This window comes from Ostrea edulis, chromosome 5 (genome assembly GCF_947568905.1).
Source record: "Ostrea edulis chromosome 5, xbOstEdul1.1, whole genome shotgun sequence".
In the NCBI taxonomy this organism is placed as follows: domain Eukaryota; kingdom Metazoa; phylum Mollusca; class Bivalvia; order Ostreida; family Ostreidae; genus Ostrea; species Ostrea edulis.
Genome location: NC_079168.1, coordinates 50,439,303 through 50,459,805, shown reverse-complemented (window position 1 = coordinate 50,459,805; position 20,503 = coordinate 50,439,303). Strand labels below are relative to the sequence as shown.

At 36.8% G+C, this 20,503-nt stretch overlaps 1 protein-coding gene across 2 annotated transcripts; it reads left to right on the top strand.

Moving 5' to 3' along the window:
• Nucleotides 1–344: 344 nt before the first annotated feature.
• LOC125650405 (centromere/kinetochore protein zw10 homolog) lies at nucleotides 345–18,604 on the top strand. Of its 2 annotated transcripts, none has more exons than XM_048878692.2 (7): nucleotides 345–643; nucleotides 4,457–4,662; nucleotides 6,794–7,896; nucleotides 10,044–10,219; nucleotides 10,770–10,970; nucleotides 17,808–17,942; nucleotides 18,106–18,604. In XM_048878692.2, the coding sequence occupies exons 1-7, from the start codon at nucleotides 466–468 to the stop codon at nucleotides 18,480–18,482; spliced, it is 2,376 nt and encodes a 791-aa protein (XP_048734649.2). In that variant the 5' UTR covers nucleotides 345–465; the 3' UTR covers nucleotides 18,483–18,604. The 2 variants fall into 2 exon arrangements, with proteins under 2 accessions (XP_048734649.2, XP_048734650.2); XM_048878693.2 differs by lacking the exon at nucleotides 345–643 and adding an exon at nucleotides 771–882.
• The last annotated feature ends 1,899 nt before the right edge of the window (nucleotides 18,605–20,503 follow it).

Below are 20,503 nucleotides of genomic sequence, written 5' to 3'. Positions count from 1 at the left end.
GATGACTACCTGATGACAGAAGATATCAGCGGCACACACACCATGAAGATGAAATACGCAGATGAATTAAATCAATTCAGTACTGTAAATAGCACTTGAAATTTTTTTATTTTTTCTGGGCCGGATCGACTAGGGGACGAATCGACTAAGGGACGGATTGATTATGGGACGGAACGTCTAGAAAGCATTTGAGTTTGTTAATATTTGGCGCTCCATGTGTGTTTGATTACTAAACTTTGGCGATTTTCACCCATGATTAAATGACTAAAAATTTATCTCATTTACTTCATTTTAACAGATATAGGAAAAACCAAATGCTGTATTAGATATATAAATTTCGGGGATTTTTTATATGGGGAGGCCGGAGGCTCCTTGCCCCCTCCCCCCTTTCCACTTGCCTATCTATGTTAAACTTCTTGGATTGTCCTATGTACAGTTAAGTCTTTGGCCCAGTGCTTGCTACCTATGTTAAACTTCTTAGATTTGAAAGTCCACATATATCGGATATTTCGAGCGAATTATTCTTTGTTCGTTGTAACATTTATCCACACTTCCGTTTTGGTGGAAAAACAGCGCGGGGAAAAAACAAATTGTCTAAATTTACGGAAAATGTCTTTTGTATCAGAGGTTTTGTCCTGTGCAGGTAATGTCAGATTTATAATCAATCAGTAGGTATTTTTAATATTTATAGGCAATAAGACATTGTCATTGTTTTAAAAGAAATCCATTATTTCGAATTTCCTCTTCTACGTTGCTGAGCTGTGCTAGTTAAGATCGGCTAGTGTCATTATATGAAAAATGTTTTCACATTCAGGATTGGAATAAACTGACGAAATAACGATATGAACAGAAATCAAAAGCTTAAGATAATGTTTATTATATGTAAGTTACAGGAAGGGAGAAAATGCAAAGTAGACCACAGGGTTCATTGACACATGTACATGTAATCCGAGATTCCTCTGACTCTTGCCCCCACTTGTATTTTGTGACATGTGCCGGGCGAGTCAGAGTGAACTCCATATTGATAAGTTTAAAGTTTGAGCTCAGTTTTAAGTTAAATACTGATTTTTCCTTATTCTTCAGTTTAATTATGATGACTGTTGCCTGTTGATGAGTGATTCGTAATTCTTCTAGGTTGCTTCCTGTGTTGCAGGGTGTTTTTTTGTTAGTTTTACGTCCTGTTGATAATTTTTCACGCATATTGAGATGTTACCTGTCGTAAAATACCATAAATTTAGACCTATGCTTAGTGCTCAGGGACATAGTAGTGAGGATTCTTTAATGTACCAATGCCTGCCACGATACGGGACCTCTGTTTTTAAGGTCATATCAGAAAGATCCGTGATTCTCACTTCTAAATCTAGTGACTAGTAAATGCCGAGCGTTTGGCAAAGGAGCAATAACTACCTATGTTTACGTCTTGGGTTTAAGGTGGCCATGGCACGAGCAGGGCTCGAACTCACGACCTCCCAGTTACGAAGCACTGAGCTGCCGCATCCTAAAAGTTTTATGATTAATAGGGTTTGTTGTCCATCATCAAGCTAGACTCTCTTCTACTGAGTCTTTTTTAACCTGGTTTCCCGCTGATTGGTGCTACACACAAACAAGAGAAGTGAGAGCAACAGGGGTACCAGTTTATCATCTTTTTTTTTATCTCAAAGTAATTTTGATTGGACGGAAGTGTTTTGAAAACGAATCAAAATCTTTTCAAACGATCGATTGAGTACTTGTTATATGATGAATGAGGACAGATAGTGGTTAATTTCCCATGGCCGATAAACTTTAAAAAATGATTGGCCATACTAATCGAAAAAATGAGAACTTCCTAGGCCATTTTGGCCTTTCTCTGGTGAATTTAGTCAGTCATTTTGAATATTTATTGGCCATATGCTGATGGCCAATGCCAATCTGAACCACTGCCAGCTGGTGTCGCTGCATACCTTTTGCAACTTTATTTCATGGATCTAGCTAGGATTCAGTTATCAGATGATTATTCTTCAAGTTAATCATGACTACATTGATGCCGATTGGAATTTGTGTATTTGTGTGCTAAGGTCATGCATTTAAAGACCGTAGTCGAAGTAATTCTTCATTTGTCGGTGTTAAAGCCTTTTTAACACAGGAGTCAGCAGATTTATTTGTGAAAGTCTATTAATAATAACCATGGAGCTTTGCTCACAAAGTAACAGGAATGCAACACGATTTTGGCAAAATCTGCTTTAGTGCTTTACTTGGTCAAAAATAACAGCACACAACCCTCATAGCAATTGAATAAAATATGATATCTCATTTCTTAATTGTAAAAGGAGGAAAATTGTATTTTTATGTCATCTTAATCTGAGATTTGGGGGCATATAGTTTTTGGACTGTTCGTTTGTATGCTTGTCCGCTTAAACCTTAAATTTGGTCATAAGTTTTGAATGGATGGTGATAGGGCTTTCATATAATTCCATGTGTGCATTCCTTGTGACAAGACCTTCCTTTTGGTACTGAAATTTTTGACCTTGTTACTCTTTCCATGGGAATTTGACCTTCTTTTGAAGAACTTTAATGTTTTTCATAACTTTTGAATGGTCTGTGATATGACTTTAATGTTTCACATATGTTTTGTTTTTGAAAAGACCTTTATTTAGGTAGCAAAAGTTTTGATCTCATGACATTGACCTACTTTTGAAATTCTTTAACCTTGATCTAGGGTTTGACATTAACTTTTTTGAGCACTAGACCAGTCGGGCTACTTCCAATGATTTTTACTAGACCTGAACTTACATCCACTAGCCCTGACCAATTTTCCAGAAAAACTTGTACTTTCTCCATACTTAAGTACTTAACTCAAATGACAAGTGTTTCATAAAAAATCTTTATTCTCATCATTGATGCTTTTATTTTATAACACAACATTTTCTGTTTGTTTAAATTCTATCAGCATGGAAATTCTTCAGTCCATTTAGAATAAGACGACCTCGACCATTTTTAGCTCACCTGAGCTAAAAGCTCAAGCGAGCTTTTCTGATTGCCTGTTTTCTGTTGTCTGTCCGTCCATATGTCTGTAAACTTTTTACATTTTCGACTTCTCCAGAACCACTGGGCCAATTATAACCAAACTTGACCAGAAGCATCCTTGGGTGAAGGGTTTTCAAGTTTGTTCAAATGAAGGGCCATGTCCCTTCGAAGGAGGAGATAATCACAAAAATGCAAAATTAGGGTAGGGTCATTTAAAAATCTTAAGAACCACTGGGCCAGAGGAGCCGACATTTACATGTAAGCTTTCTGACATAGTGCAGATTCAAGTTTATAAAAATCCTGGTCCTTGGCAGTAGGTTGGGGCCACAATAGGGATCAGAGTTTTATATATGAATATATAGGAAAAATCTTTAGATATCAGCCAAGGTGAATCAGGTGAGTGATGTGGCCCATGGGCCTCTTGTTTTTTTTTTTTTGTGTTTTTTTTTTAGCTCACCTGAGCTGAAAACTCAAGCTCATGTTGTCTGTCCGTCCGTCTGTAAATTTTTACATTTTCGATGTTTTCTCCAAAACCACTGGGCCAATTTCAACCAAACTTGGCCAAAAGCATCCTTGGGTGAAGGGCTTTCAAGTTTCTTCAAATGAAGGGCCATGTCCCTTTCAAAGGAGGGATAATCACAAAAATAGGACGGGGTCATTTAAAAATCTTCTCAAGAACCACTGAGCCAGAAAAGCTGATATTTACATGAAAGCTTCCTGACATAGTGCAGATTTAAGTTTGTTCAAATCATAGGCCCCGGGGGTTGGATGGGGCCACAATAGGGGATCAAAGTTTTACAGACAAATATGTAGGGAAAATCTTTAAAAATCTTCTCAAGAACAACTGAGCCAGAAAAGCTGATGTTTACATGAAAGCTTTCTGACATTGTGCAAATTGAAATTTGTTAAAATCATGACCCCCGAGGATAGGATGAGGCCACAATAGGGGATCAAAGTTTTACATACAAATATATAGGGAAAATGTTTAAAAATCTTCTTCTCAAAAACTACTGGGCCAGGAAAGTTGAAATTGACATAGTCCAGATTCAATTTTGAAAAAATCATGGCCCCTGGGAGTAGGTTGGGGTCACAATAGAGATCAAAGTTTTTCATGCGAATATGTAGGAAAAATCTTTAAATGTGAGCCAAGGTGAGTGATGTGGCCCATGGGCCTCTTGTTTTTTGTTTGTTTGTTAAAACCTTCAAATGATATGGTTGTATTAATCATGTTGCACTTGATCATAAATTGAATATGGTCATAATAAATAGAATACCTATAAGAGGAGCAAAAATGAACAATGAGTAAAAGTAACTATTTGATAAAATTCTAGACCAAGTGGTTTATTTCAAGAAATTCTAGATTATTATAGTAACAGCAGCATCTGTTATTTGGTTGTTGTTTTTTTACTTTATTGTATTCATGTATTTTTATGTGTGTGTGGTTTTTTTAAAGGACAACTTGAGGCAAAAGAAATTCAAGGAAAGGTAGAAGTATTGGGGAAGAAGATGAAGGATTTAAAACTGGAAGTCTATGAAGTCACAAAAGGAAAGTATGTTGATTTCTTTCCACAGAGACTTCAAACAACATCAGCATTGATAGAGAATGTGAACAAAGTGTCAGGGGATCTGAAGGAGGCAAAGGAAAAAATACAAAATGAGGTCTGTACCAAGTAAATTTGAAATGCTTGATTTTAGCTCACATGAGCCAACTTTTCTAACAGATTATTTGTCATCTTGCGGTAATTTAAAAAAGAAAACAGATCACTGTTATACACTGTATATTGTTTTTTGACACCAAATCCCATTTGATGGATCCATGTGCTACTGTGCTCTGAATTATACATGTACTGTGAAACTTCTCTAAACTGGTCAGCTCTCGGACTGAAAAAAAAAACCACCCCAAAAACGACCGGTTTAGAGGGATGGCCGGTTTACCGAGAACTTGCATTTAGAAACATTTTTTCTCAATTTTTATTAGATATATCTCCTTCATACCACGAACCATATAATATATTGTTCAAGGACTATTATTTCACTCTTGGAAATAAAACAAAATAAATGACTAACATGTTTATTTCCAACCCAAGCCGTATGATTGCAACAATTTATACACAAAGTAGGTGCTATTCACTTTGATCTGGTGATCTACAGGTGGTGTCAGGTGGATATCAAATTAATCCGCTTGTACCATAAATATTCTCGCTGAAATCATCTAAATTTTAATTGAAAATCTATTACAGAATACATTATTGCCATTCCTCTTATCTATAAAAACTCTATTTATGTCCATCGCTTATGTCCTTAACAAATTTGTTTTGATGATTATGAAAAGTGAAGTAGTAAATTTTAAATATAATTGTAATTTAAATATTTCAGAGAAATTTTAAATCTATGGAAACCAAGAGAATTAATTTATCGTTTGATAATCATCATTAACAGTTATGGGTTTGTTCTTATTTCACTTCTGCTTATGTCCATAGGATATTGCAATGATATGGCTTGTGATACTGTGTTAAATATATTTTACATTCTGTACAGAATTTGGAAGGGTCTCTAGGACTTGCCAGATGTCACTAACTCCCTGAACATTACAGGTACACCATAGAAGTTAGAGGCCACCCATATTTTTCACAACTTCAGTGGATAATTCCCCACCTGACCTGTCAGTCATTTTTCACACCTGGCCAATCTTGATCATCCCTCTGACCACAAATTTCAGGTCTTAAAAAAGTGGCTGGAATTATGAGGGAAAATTACACCTTATTGTTAACAAATGTTCTATAAAAAGTGGCCATTGTCCGGTTTTCAGGGGTGGCTGGTTTTGTGAGAATTTGTTTGTAAGGAAATGTCAAGATTTCTGCCGGGACTTTAAAAATCGGTCGATATTCAGGCAGGACTGGTTTTCTGAGAGGCCGGTTTGGAGAAGTTTCACTGTACTAGTTTGTGTGACAGGGATGCTATCAAGATCACTCATTTAGTCTAACAGTTTAAGTTAAATATTAGTCTATTATGTTGGTCCATGTCCTCTTTTAATTTTGAATATTTAAGATTCTTTGATACTTAAAAAACAATATCAGTAAACTAATGGATGCTCCCCGAACTGCATCTAACAATGAACTATTTCATATGAGGAGAAATGAGGACTGACGGACAGACACAACAGCGACTATATGCTCTCCCAAGGTTTTTCAGGGGAGCATAAAAAATCTTCCTTTCAAGAACCTCAAGGACGCTGTTAGTTTAATTAATGTGGAAGTATTTTCATGTAGTGTAGTTTCAATTATTCCCATTCTACGGATAACTCCGTTTACCTGATCAAGATATAGTGCTCACGGTGTGAGCGGTCAACAGGGGATGCTTACTCCTCCTAGGCACCTGATCCCACCTCTGGTGTATCCAGAGGTCCGTGTTTGCCCAACTCTCTTTTGTATTGCTTATAGGAGTTGTGAGATTGATCACTGTTCGTTATCTTCACCTTTATAGGAGTTATGAGATTGATCACTGTTAGATATCTTCACCTTTCATTACCCTTCATCCAGAACAGGTCCACAATAGCAGTTTTAAGAATTTATATATACTCATTAATTTGTATCCCTGTTCAAGCAAGGATACTCAGGTGAGCATTGTGGCCCATGGGCATGTTGTTTACTGTTTGGCAAGATCATTTGGCATCTCTGTTGTTCTAATGTTGAGAATATACTGCATTTCAAATTCAAAATCAACTTTGTATGTTGATGTTTGTGTTTTAAAACCTAACTTGTTACAGTGTCAGATACTTTGTATATTGTAGGTAAAAAACCAGCTTACTCTTTCAAAGGATGTCCTTACTTCTTTGAAGGGAGAGTTGGAGAATCATAAATGTGTTCTAGTTATATTAGAGAGATTGGTGCAGATACAGGACAACCTAGAAAGTTCTGTGTCTGCCAACAGAAGACAAAATTACACTGAAGCTGCCTCCTCATTGCTGAAAGCAAATTTACTCCTGGCGACACCGCTGGAGGGCTTTGATGATATACAGATTCTACAGGCCTTGCAGACAGAGTGCTTCGTGCAGAAAGAGAAGCTGATATTTGAAATGACAGAGAAATGGAAACAGTTGGTCACCTGGAACTCCAATGATGCAAACATTCAAAATAAATCCAGACAAGTATTTCAGCTTGAGCTGATGTCAGGAGAAAATGTGCTGATGGAATTGATTGGAGCAATGGAGGTATTAGGAGTTCTGGAATCAACTTTGAAAACTTTTGGGAACAGATTAGTTTCAAACCTGTTCAAGCCCTGTATTGTAAACTCAACAGCCACTGTGAAGGACTCTCCATGTAATGTTGTTATAGTAACAGTCAACAATGAGAAGAATCCAGTTCCGCCCCCTCCCAAACAGATGTACATGAATGTCATGACCATCATCCAGGTCTTAGAGGATTATTTCAAAAACGTGACAATTCAGGATGGTACAAATATCTTATCATATATAGGCAGGAATGTTTCACAGGAAATATTAGAGTTAATTGTCAAAGAATGTTTAACACCAGCAATTCCTCACAATAGTAAGGACATGTCAGAATTTGAAGCAAACTGCATTGAACCAACCAGATCTTTCCAGGGTACCCTGGTGAATTTGAAGTTCATTCTAGAAGATGACAATGCTCTTGAAGAATTTGTAAAGAACATAGATGTCCTCTTTGTCAATAAAAAATCCCAGGGCATTTTGTTGCGAGCTAGAGAGCTTATGAAGTCTGAACTACACAACATGGTGAGAGTTTCTGATGAGTATCCTTTAGGTGAATTGGCAGATAAAGAAGCTCCCTCGGGTAGAAAATCCAGAAAACTAGAGCTCGCAAGCTCATGTCAGCTGAGTGCAGACACATTCAAGCTTCCAGCTTGTCAGATCAGGTGAGAATATCAATCTGTTAGGTACTGTATACATTTAAAAAAAAAAATAGATATCATTTTTAGCTCACCTGAGCTGAAAGCTCAAGTGAGCTTTTCTGATCGCCTGTTGTCCGTTGTCTGTTCATCTATATGTCCATCTGTCTGTAAACTTTTTACATTTTTGACTTCTTCTCCAGAACCACTGGGCCAATTTCAACCAAACTTGGCCAAATGCATCCTTGGGTGAAGGGCTTTCAAGTTTGTTCAAATGAAGGGCCATGTCCCTTTCAAAGGGGAGATAATCACAAAAATGCAAAAATAGGGTGGGGTCATTTAAAAATCTTTAAAACTACCGGGCCAGGAAAGTTGAAATTTACATGAAAGCTTCCTGACATAGTGCAGATTCAAGTTTGTTAAAATCATGGCCCTTGAGGGCAGGATGGGGCCACAGTAGGGGATTAAAGTTTTACACTCAAATATATAGGAAAGATCTTTAAAACTCTTCTCAAGAACCACTGAGCCAGAAAAGCTGAGATTTACATGAAAGCTTCCTGACATAGTGCAGATTAAAGTTTCTTTGAATTATGCCCCCCCCCCCCCCCCCCCCCCCCCCCCCCCCCCATATGGGGATGGGGCCACAATAGGAATCAAAGTTTTGCCTGCGAATATATAGGAAAAATCTTTAAGTATGAGCCAAGGTGACTCAGGTGAGGATTGTGGCCCATGGGCCTCTTGTTGAAAATACATAAGGGTGTACTATGATGCTTCACACCGGAATTCTTCATGAAGTGTGAAAAGTATATCAGTATGAAGCATCACAGCTCATACCCTCATGTATTTTCAAAAATCAAGTTTATTTGTTGTATTTACATTCTACTTTCATTACTTTTGGAATTCCCAGCTGTTAAAACAGACTTCCTATATTTATTGGTATTTATACGTGCATTGTTTACAACTGCAATGCATTCATGAGGTTATCCATTATAATTTGTAGAGATATCAAAGGTAAACACATTTTGAAAGTGGGAATTAGTCATAAAAAATGTCAAGGATGAAATTTGTTCACATCTGCATTTATGATGTTCAAGGGACTAGTATCTACTGTAGAATGGGTTTTATTCAGGATTTCATTTTCACCAACTTTTACAATATTACAGCAAACATTCAATTATTACAATAATTTTTGTTGCTGGGATTTATAAAATTTCTCATGAAATTACTTCTTATGATAAAATTGGCAACTCAAATTTCACAAAACCAAAGTTTTGTGAAGAGCTAGTGCATAACCAAGATGTTTGAAAATTCAAAGAGGAGCATATTGGTTTGCACCTGTCGGTTGGTAGACCACATGTTGTCTGCGCAATATCTTGAGAACCATTCACTTGATGATAATGATATTTCATATGTGGGTTGGTTATGAGTAGAAAAGGACGCCTATTGTTTTTCAGGTCAAAAGGTCAATGGTCAATCTACTCTGGACATAGGAATATACTGTCCACTCAATATCTTGAGAACCCTTTGCTTGACAAACATCAAACTTGGTACACTGGTACATCTTAAGGAGTAGATGATACCTTTTGATTTTGAGGTCACATGGTCAAAGGTCAAGGGTCAATCTGGACATAGGAATATACTGACCACTCAATGTCTAAAGAACCCTGTGCTTGACAGACATCAAACTTGGTACACTGGTATATCTTTAGAAGAAGATGACCCCTATTGATTTTGAGGTCACATGGTCAAGGGTCAAACTGGACATAGGAATATACTGTCTGCACAATATCTTGAGAACCCATTGCTTGACAGACATCAAACTTGGTATACTGGTATATCTTCAGGAGAAGATGACCCCTATTGATTTTGTGGTCACATGGTCAATGGTTGAACTGGACATAGTAATATATTGTCTCCTATATTTTAAGAAAGAATTATTTGCTTGGTTGACACCAAACTTGGTACACTGGTACAGCATAAGAAGTAGATGACCCCTATTGATTTTTAAGTCACATGGTCAATCTGCTCTTGACATAGGAAGGTATTGTCTGCTCAATATTTTGAATTGATGATACTACTATCAATTAAATGATGTGTGTGTATAACCCTTTTCAATTTTGCACCATGGGGGAGCATATGTGTTTCAAACATCTCTTGATGTCTATCATTTGCAGTGTGTGTACACAACAGCTTATGACCCTGGCTTATGAAACTCTTGAGGAAGCTATCAGTAGTTCCCAGGATTGTGCAGTACAACTCTTCTTTGCTGTCAGAAACATGTTTGAGCTTTTCTGTAGTGTGTATCCAACAGCTCACCAGAAAGCACTGACCCTTTTCCCTCAGATGAGTGGTAAGTATGCAGAAATTGGCAACATGGATAGGTGGTAAGCCACCTCACAATGCATTGTGAAAGAGGATATATATTATGAGGACCGTTCGTGTGGGGGAGAGTGTGTGTAAGGCTAAGCTTGTAGATGTTCTAGAGGCAGCAGTTTTGGCTTGATTGATTTGATACTTCACATATAGATTTGTTATGAAGATTGATTTTGGTGTCAAAAGGTGATGGTCACAAAAGAACTTAGTAGAAAAAGTCTGTAGGCACTCTAGAAGCCATTTATTTGATTAAATCTGTATCTAGCTAGATACTTATATTTACTGATTGTCTACATTGCAAGGGGAAGCCCCACCGTGCGAAGTTTTTGTTATTGTAGAAGGAATACAAAGCAAGGCATTTGCCAATAGAGCATCACTGTCATTTCATTCACGCTCACTAGGATTCTGCAACATTATACCTTTGAATCCCAGTTTAAAGGTTATAGCAAATTCATTTATGATCATTGTAGAGAATTTTGTTTAGAAACTTGATAGATACTTTAAACTTCTTTTGTTACTATTTTTAGCTGTGTTCAACAATGACTGCATGTATGTATCACATCACCTGTCCACCATAGGGCATCAGTTCAGCAAGTCCCTGCCCCAGGATGTGCAGGCGACATTCGTAGACATGATGCCAAAGATTCGTCGTCTGGGTACAGACACCATGTTACAACAACTGAACTCGCAGAAAGACATCATGATGGAATATCTGCAGGCAGCCAAGGGTAGGATGAAATTGGGATACCACTTTTAGCACATTTAAACCTGCGTAATCTGTTTTATTGTGTACTCTTACCCTAATTTTCTCTCCTAATTCTCTTTTTCTGTGTGCTTTACAATGCTAAAGTTGTCCCCTAGTGCATGTGAAATTAGTCATGTTTCACGTTATCATCCAGATTAAATTACATGTACATTTTGATACTCGTCTTGTATGGGGTGTATAGTGTTATTTTGTTATAACGCATCACTTCTGTAGTTGTTTGAACAATTTAAGAGACATATTGACCATTCACTACAGGGAATAATCTTGAATGTTTCAGAGATCCCCAAAAAATAATTATTATTGATTATTAGTATAAATTTACTTTGTAAGGAATCATATTCTCATTTGGATTCTCAATTCAATGTTCATGAACAGTTTCTCAACAGTACCAGATCTAGTTGTGCTCCTTGGTTTTGGTTTTATTTTCTAGAAATATTTTTTATGCCCCTGAGATCAAAGATTGGGGGGCATATTGTTTTTGTCCTGTCTGTCATTCTGTATGAAACTTTAACCTTGCTAATAACTTGCTAATAATTTTTTACCCTGTGACCTTGACCGTGGAGTTTGACCTACTTTTAAAAAACTTTAACCTTGCTAGTAACTTTTGAACAGTTAGTGCTAGAGCTTTGCACATGAACATTTCTTGTGACAAGATCTATATAATGGTACCAAGATATTTGTCTTTGTGACCTTGGCCATCTTTGGAATTGGCCATTATCGGGGGCATTTGTGTTTCACAAACACATCTTGTTATTTTTATAAAATGTCCCCCTTGTCCCAAAGATGTCTCATTACCTTTGAAAAGAATTGAAATAGTAGTTATCAAGAAGTTAAAAATGTTCTATTGTTTATATAATCAATAACTGACCATTTTGACCCCACCCTGATACCAACACCACCACCCCTGGGATCACCAAATTTATGATTTTGTTAAAGGACTACCTCCTTTTTATAAATATCCATCTAATTTATTTAGGGCTGTTCCAGAAATGATCAAATGGGGGGGTCGGGCGGCAAATGATATTTTTTTGTGTGGGTGGTCGTATTTTTTCATAATTTAATTGGTCCGTGGTTGGACTGTTAAAAAAATATTTATTGTGGGTAGTTTCTATTGTTTTATTTTGTGCCATGTGGGTGTAGAGTTTTCAGAATATTTTTATTGTCGCTCTTGTCGTGTTGGTTACAAAACGTCGGAGGGAAATTTGAAAACGTGCTTTCGAAATGCTGCTTTCGAAATCGGAAGTAACATAGAACTATTCGAGTTGTCGCTCTTTGCAGCGCATAACTTTCCTTTACGGCACTATTTAAATTAGAGGCTCGTTTAGTAGGGTCCCTTTGGAGGTGATGGCGGCGAACTCAGTTCTGTAGATTATTACAGTTTACAGTGCATCGATTTTGGGAATATTTTGAAACCAATAGGTATTCCGTTTTCTAATAAAAATAGGCAAACCTTAGTTGATTTATACGAGGGTACCGATGCGTTATATTTATCAGTCGGTGTGATGGTGATATAGAGGCCTCCGGGCGCGGGCTCCATTAGAAGACGAACGATTCGTGGAAAAACATATCCATACCCATTTCATGATAATAGCATCGTTTGGACTCCCAATCTTTCCAACATTCCCGCCATAGATGCCTTTGATTGTTGATGTGACATCGTTTCTTCAGAACTACTGTGATACAATGTCGCACAGGCATTACCGCGTCATTGACTAGAATGTTTGTCCCGAAAACCTCGCGAGATTTGTACCGTTTTCATTTTTAAAAATATTTTTGTGGTGGGTCTGGTTAGTTTGTTTTTTTTATTAGATGGGTCATTGTAAAATGAGTTTATTAATTTGATGGGTCTTGGGGTAATTTTTAATTTTTTTTTATGGGTGCTTGGTATATACAAAAGGTACCTCCCGACCCCCCCATGTATTTATTTCTGGAATAGCCCTTAGTACCAATAGCACTAAAGATGTTATTTGAGTGTTTTACACATAAACACCATATACCAAGTTTGGCCCCGTCCTGGAGTCAGAACCTCTACCCCGCGGATCATGAAATTTACAATTTTGGTAGAAGCCTTCCTGCTCTACATCGTAATGCATTTAGTTTTTCTTACACATGTGTGGTTCTAGAGGAGAAGATTTTTAAAAATTGATAAATTTTTGCCTCAGGCCCTAGGGGTGCAAGAGACCTGAAATTTACAATTCATGCCCCACCCCCACCCCCCACCCCCCCCCCCCCCTTCCTTGTCCCAAGGATGCTTCATACCTCATACCAAATTTGAAAAGAATTGGAATGGTAGTTTTCAAGAAGTTAAAAATGTTCTATTGATAACACACGATAGACACAGACCAATTGCAATAGGTCTCCTGAGTGACTCAATACGCCGGTTTCGAGATACAAACTCTTCTGTGTAGGAGGTGCATTTAGTGAAATTTTGAATGACTAAGTGGGACAGAGTGGACCTACAGTCAACGAGGAAGACAATGAAATGTAATAAAAGCGGCTTCTCTTTTGATATGTAAATGTGGGAAATACAAAATACTATAAAATACTATCAAAAGAAATGTTTTACTAAAGTGGAAACATGTCGTATTTGCAAGTAATGTCTTAGATATGGTATTTATGACCAACGAAATAACGTGATATGATAAGAATTCTATGTATTTGATTACTCCTTAAATACTTATAACATACTCAGTTTGTGTATCAGTCGAATTCGGGTAATCTAACAGTGTATGAGAAACTCACCGAGTACATTCACTTATGCTGTGATGAATATTAGTCCCACTCCCGCATGTAAATAAAATGTTTCGCGCCTCACTATGTAAGAGAATTCTCCAAAAGGGAAATAACTCCAGTGTATCTCGAAACCGGCGTATTCAGGTATATTGTTGTTACTCGATCTGGTCCATCTGTCTGTCACACTTTCTTCTTCCTCAAACTCTCTTTTATTTTAAGCAGTTACCAATTAACCTTTGGAATATGATATGTAGCAATAAGGTTGTGGAATTTTCAGTTTTACCCTGGGTCAAAAAACAATGTTTTTCAACAAACAAAAAAATTGATTCCCAATCCTTATACATTTTACATAAGGCCAATTCAACTTAATTGATAGATTATCATCCCTGTCCGCCCCTCAAAAATTGGCCCGCCCGGAATTTTTTTATTTTGCTGAACCTGTGAATTCCGGAAAATTTTCCATGTTCGACTCTGGTGTTTACACGTCTTGTTTACATTTCTGGTATAGCAACATAAAAAACCACATGTAGAAAATAGATCATATGGTTTTCTTGATTTCTTACGGGTGTAAATTAAAGGAATCGATTAATGTTATTCATATCTTGAAGATGTTTGGTATCTTTCTCTGTTTGAAATCAAAGCTTAACCTGGAATTGGTTTGTGAAATAAGCATAAATTGATATCCATCAAGTATTAAATGATGCACTTCTGTTGACAAAAACTCGTTTGTCATTATTATTTTTCTCAGGAAATAAAAATTAAACAAGAGATGTTTGTAAAACACCTATGCCCCCCATGGTGCAAAATTAAAAAGGGTTATACAAACACATCATTTAATTGAGAGTAGTTTCATCAATTCAAAATATTGAGCAGACAATATCTCCCTATGTCAAGAGTGGATAGACCATGTGACCTAAAAATCAATAGGTGTTATCTTTTCCTGATGATGTACCAGTGTACCAAGTTTAATGTCTGTCAAGCAAAGGGTTCTCAAGATATTGAGCAGACAGTAAGTATATTCCAATGTCCAGTTTGACCTTTGACCATGTGATCTGAAAATCAATAGGGGTCATCTTCTCCTGAAGATGTACCAGTGTACCAAGTTTGATGTCTGTAAAGCAAAGGGTTCTCAAGATATTGAGCGGACAGTATATTCCTATATCCAGTTCGACCTTTGACTACGTGACCTCAAAATCAATAGATGTCATCTTTTCCTGATGATGTACCAGTGTACCAAGTTTGATGTCTGTCAAGCAAAGGGTTCTCAAGATATTGAGCGGACAGTATATTCCTATGTCCAGTTTGACCCTTGACCACGCGACCTTAAAATCAATAGGTGTCATCTTCTGATGATGATGTACCAGTGTACCAAGTTTAATGTCTGTCAAGCAAAGGGTTCTCAAGATATTGAACAGACAGTATATTCCAATGTCCAGCTTGACCTTTGACTACGTGACCTCAAAATCAATAGGTGTCATCTTCTCCTGATGATGTACCAGTGTACCAAGTTTGATGTCTGTCAAGCAAAGGGTTCTCGAGATATTGAACAGACAGTATATTCCTATGTCCAGTTTGACCCTTGACCTTGACCATGTGACCTAAAATTCCATAGGGGTCATCTTCTTCTGAAGGTGTACCAGTGTACTAAGTTTGATATCTGTCAAACAAAGTGTTCTAAAGATATTGAGCGGACAGTATATTCCAATGTCTAGTTTGACCCTTGACCTTTGACCATGTGACCTCAAAATCAATAGGGGTCATCTTATAAAGATATATCAGTGTACCTAGTTTGATGTCTGTCAAGCAAAGGATTCTCGAGACATTGAGTGGTCAATATATTCCTATGTCCAGTTCGACCCTTGACCTTTGACCAGGTGACATCAAAATCAATAGTGGTCGTCTACTCCTTAAGATGTACCAGTGTACCAAGTTTGATGTCTGTCAAGCAAAAGGTTCTCAAGATATTGAGCGGACAGTATATTCCCATGTCCAGAGTAGATTGACCTTTAACCTTTTGACCTGAAAAACTATTGGGGTCCTTTTCTTTTCATAACCAACCCACATATGAAATATCATTACGATCAAGTGAATGGTTCTCAAGATATTGAGCGGACAACATGTGGTCTACCGACCGACCGACAGGTGCAAACCAATATGCCCCTCTTCTTCGAAGGGGGCCATAAAAATAAAATCCTCCCACCTGCCCCATACTTTTTGGTGACCCTTTATGATAAACTACTAATTAAGTTGAATTGGCCTAATAGCCAAAATATCTTTGGGAAGGTGATTGGGGTTATCCTGTAGATGTGCAAAAAGGTTTCAGAATTTTCATTTTCACCCTGGGGCCCGAATGCTTGTCAAAAAATGATATTTTAAGAACAACATTTGTACTATTTAAAGAACCTGGACGCCGTTTCATCAATGAGTGTAAATTTTCAACTAACTAAGTCTTACGCTGACTACGTAAATCTAGTTACGTATAATCTTAGTTTAGCACAAGTTTATTATATTTTAAGTGCATGTAGGTCGACACGATATATCTACATTGTTTTTAGATATTAACTAGATATTTATACTTTAATTGGATAATTAATGTAGACTCATAGGCTTAAATGTGTTTGGACAAATTGAATATGTGTGTATATTTTACAGTTCGGGATTATATACAGGCACGTACTATCGTTTTGCAAAGTGACGGGGGGGAGGGGGGGTGCAGCTGGGACATAAATTAGATGTCGGCTTTTCAAATAATCTTTTTATCTTGCGTTATAACGCAAAAAAAAATGTTTTGTCCTATATGCAAAATCCTAATTCGGAGGTGGGGTGGAGTGGGTGGTGTTGGAATCTTTTGCAGTGATTTCCACAATTTTTTCTCTCCCAGGTTTCATTTTCTTCAATCGTGGGGGTGCTAGAGTCTTCTATTACGAGTGCCTCAAAACATTTTCCTACAAACATCATGTGTTGGAGGGGGGGGGGGGGGGGGGGTAGACTTCTTCTATTAATACTCATGATCATACCTCACTAAATAGTTTTTATTCATAAATTCCTCTCATTAATTACAGTACAAATTTTTTTTAAAAATCGTATTGTTAAAAAACGTGTTGTAGCAACGCAGGGTGACCCCCCTCCCATTCACTTCGATTCGTGCCTGATATACATGTACATGTATATGTTTTTCTTTATTTGATAACATAAAATCTATATCTGCACGGATTATCCTGCACATCACTTATCACCGAAAGTCGTCAAGTATCAAACTGTTACGAAGACCTTTTTTTTATTTGGAAGAACTTTATTATCATAATATAGTTATATGATGTATCTCTTAAGACGGGATATTTGTTCAAGATTTAAGATATATAATGGAAAATAGTAGATCTTAAAGTAACTGTTCATGAAATATACATTACACTCCCGTAAATCCACCCACCATTTGACAGAGGTCTAATTGAATCGGGCTCGCCAAGTTAATCAGAGCGGAAGTTTTGAAGAGATTTATAAATAGCCTACATATAATACAACAAAGTGAATGTTCCCTTTACGGTGGACTACTTTACAAAGGGATTTGGGAACAACACTCTACATTCATAATTCATGTACAGATAGACACTTGTGAAAAATAATCATAAAGGCAAGCCATAAATTTACTAGTTTTCAAAGGGAAGTAACCCTTATGGCCTTACATATTTATCGTTGTAAACGTCTAAAAGTCTTGAAAAAATCGATCACGACGCAAAGCTCGTTGGTAAAAATTCCATATATATTTACAAACAGCTAACAGTCGGCCATGATTTTTACTTACGTAAGGGTTCGACCTGACGTAGTGTTTCTACTAGTTAGTAGAAAACTCGCGTAAATTCTAATCTTACGCCATTTGATGAAACGGACTTACGTAAAATATTTAGTCTAGTCAGAAAGTTACGCCAAACTAAGCTTACGCAACTAGTTACGATGTTTGATGAAACGGTGTCCTGGTTCCCAGATTTTCTCGTACAATTTACGCAGTAGCCAAATCATCTTTTGGAAAGAGAAATAGAATTTAAAAATGTATTCATTATTTGAACAGGGTTTGTCAGTGTGTCTGAGGGTTCAAATTTTGCTAGTACAGAAAAAGCTGTCAAACAGGTGCTCCACCAGCTGCAACATCTGCAGAAAGTATGGCAGGAAATTCTACCAGTCAATCAGTACAGAAGGTCAATAGGTAAGTGGGAATGTGCAATGGTGTTGATTATAGAAAATGCTGCCAAATGTAACATTCATAAAATGTCAAGGAAAATTTCTGTTTGATAAAATACATTTACATGGTAAGATTTCCATTAATTACTTGTATAGTTTACTAACCATTAATTTTGTTCTGAATTTAGGTACTCTTCTAAACACAGTTGTTATTGAAATCAGTGATAGAGTGATCAGTTTGGAGGATATTTCTGCCTCAGATGCCTCCCAGCTGGCTTCGCTAATGTCACTCATCCAAAAAAGGGCTGGTCCTCTGATGAAATCGACCAATGATGATGGAGATGTGAATGTTACAATTGAACTCCAGCGTAATGTGTCAAAATGGCTGCAGTTCACGGAAATAGTTACTGTATTGAATGCAAATCTTCTCGAGATAAATGATAGATGGGCTGATGGCAAAGGACCTTTAGCTAATGAACTTACAGCTTCTGAAGTGAAACAGATGATCAGAGCTTTGTTTCAAAATACTGACAGACGATCAACAATTTTGGCAAAAATAAGATAGTTTCAAACAGCAAACAACACAGAATTACAATTGTGCAATTAATATATTGGATTGTATTTTGACATTTATTTATTACAGGTGCTTGTTGACTAATTTTAAATTCATTAAATGTAAAATTGCAAGCAATGTTTTATTTCCAAAGTTTCAATGCTGAATTACAATCTTTGATTTAGTATTATCCTCTCACAATTCAAGAGGGGATATAGTGACGTGACCGTCCTGTTGGGGCAAGAGTGTAACACTGAGGTTGTAGACACTCTACAGTCCACATTGTTTGAGTTTGTAGACACTCTACAGTCCACATTGTTTGAGTTTGTAGACACTCTACAGTCCACATTGTTTGAGGTTGTAGACACTCTACAGTCCACATTGAGTTTGTAGACACTCTGCAGTCCATATTGTTTGCTTGATTGATTTGATACTTCACAGGACTCACGGCGGGTGTGACCGGTCGACAGGGGATGCTTACTCCTCCTAGGCACCTGATCCCACCTCTGATGTGTCCAGGGGTCCGTGTTTGCCCAACTATCTATTTTGTATTGCTTATAGGAGTTATGAGGTTGATCACTGTTCGTTATCTTCACCTTGCATGTACATATGTAGCTTTGTTATCAAGAAAGGAAGAAACCTATTGATTTTGGGGCAAAAGGTCAAGATCACTATGGGGAACTTAATAGTAGCTTGTAGACACTACATTTTTTCTTGGTTGATGTGATGTTTGACATGTAGCCTTCTTATTGAGAGAGGGAGAACCCCATAGGAAAAGTTTTCAGACACTCATTGCAAGGGAATATACCCCACCTTGCAGAGCTCTTGTTATTTATTGTTCAGAGACAATTTCTTCCATTACGTAATTAGGTGACCTTGACCATTTGATCTCAAAATTGAGGTCACCTTTTTGAGATAAAGACCTATCATGAGAAGTCTTAAACAGAATTTTAGAACTCGTATGACATGTTCCATGAAAAAGGCTTGTATTGACTCCCATTGGGAATGTCTTTTCAAAGTGCCAAACTGTGGTAATTTTTTGTGGTAACTAAAAATATTAACACTCAGGATCAAGAAAATGTAAAAAATAAAATTATAAAAGTATTCCTTCAATTTGAATTTCATTTTTTTTAAAAACGGTTGCTAACGTCACATTTTTATGACGGAACACTTGACGGAAAATGACATTAGCAATTAATAAATCTTCTGTTTACGAAATAAGTTATGAAATTATTTAACTACATGGCTCTCTTAATGAAAGGTTTAAATGTAATCTATATACATTACATCGAGACCAATGTTTGTTGTGCTTTAATAATGACCCAGAATCTTTCATTTTCTGTCAATGCTAATGTCAGTTCTTGACGGAACTTGTTTGATGCTAATGTTATTGTTTGACGGAACAAAACCTTGTGGAACTGTTTCGCAGTGATGTAAATCATGATAGACTATAAATAGTTTCCCATGATGAGTTTTTATTGCAATAAAATAGTCTTTGGATTCATAAACCAGTAGTTTGACGTACGATTTAGTACAAATAGAACGATTTCTTATGCTAACGTTCCATGTTGCTAACGTCAGCAATTTTGACAGAAAGTCTATCGCTTGAAGTTTTACATAAGTCTGGATACCTCATTCACTCAACCTGCCATTCAATTGGAAAATCCCATTACAACGCCCCTTGCAGGGAGAGTTGTAATAATAACAAAGAACCACAACTCTTACAATGGTTTGGTAAAGAAGTGTGCTAATGTCACATTGTGCGGAGTAGAATTTGACAGAATGATGTTAGACCAAATATCAATGTAATTTCTTAAGTCAGATATTTTGTTTAAAGAAGATAAAATCTGTTCCACAATTAGATTATGACTTTTAATGCTTAATTCCAGAAAAATAATCAAAGCAAATTGTTTTGCAGTACATCTCTATGTACGTATGTACATTAGTGCTAACGTCAATATGTTTGACAGAACGAAAATCACAAAAACTGTTTACTTTGAATTTACTTTTGTATAATTTGTTTTCATAAATAC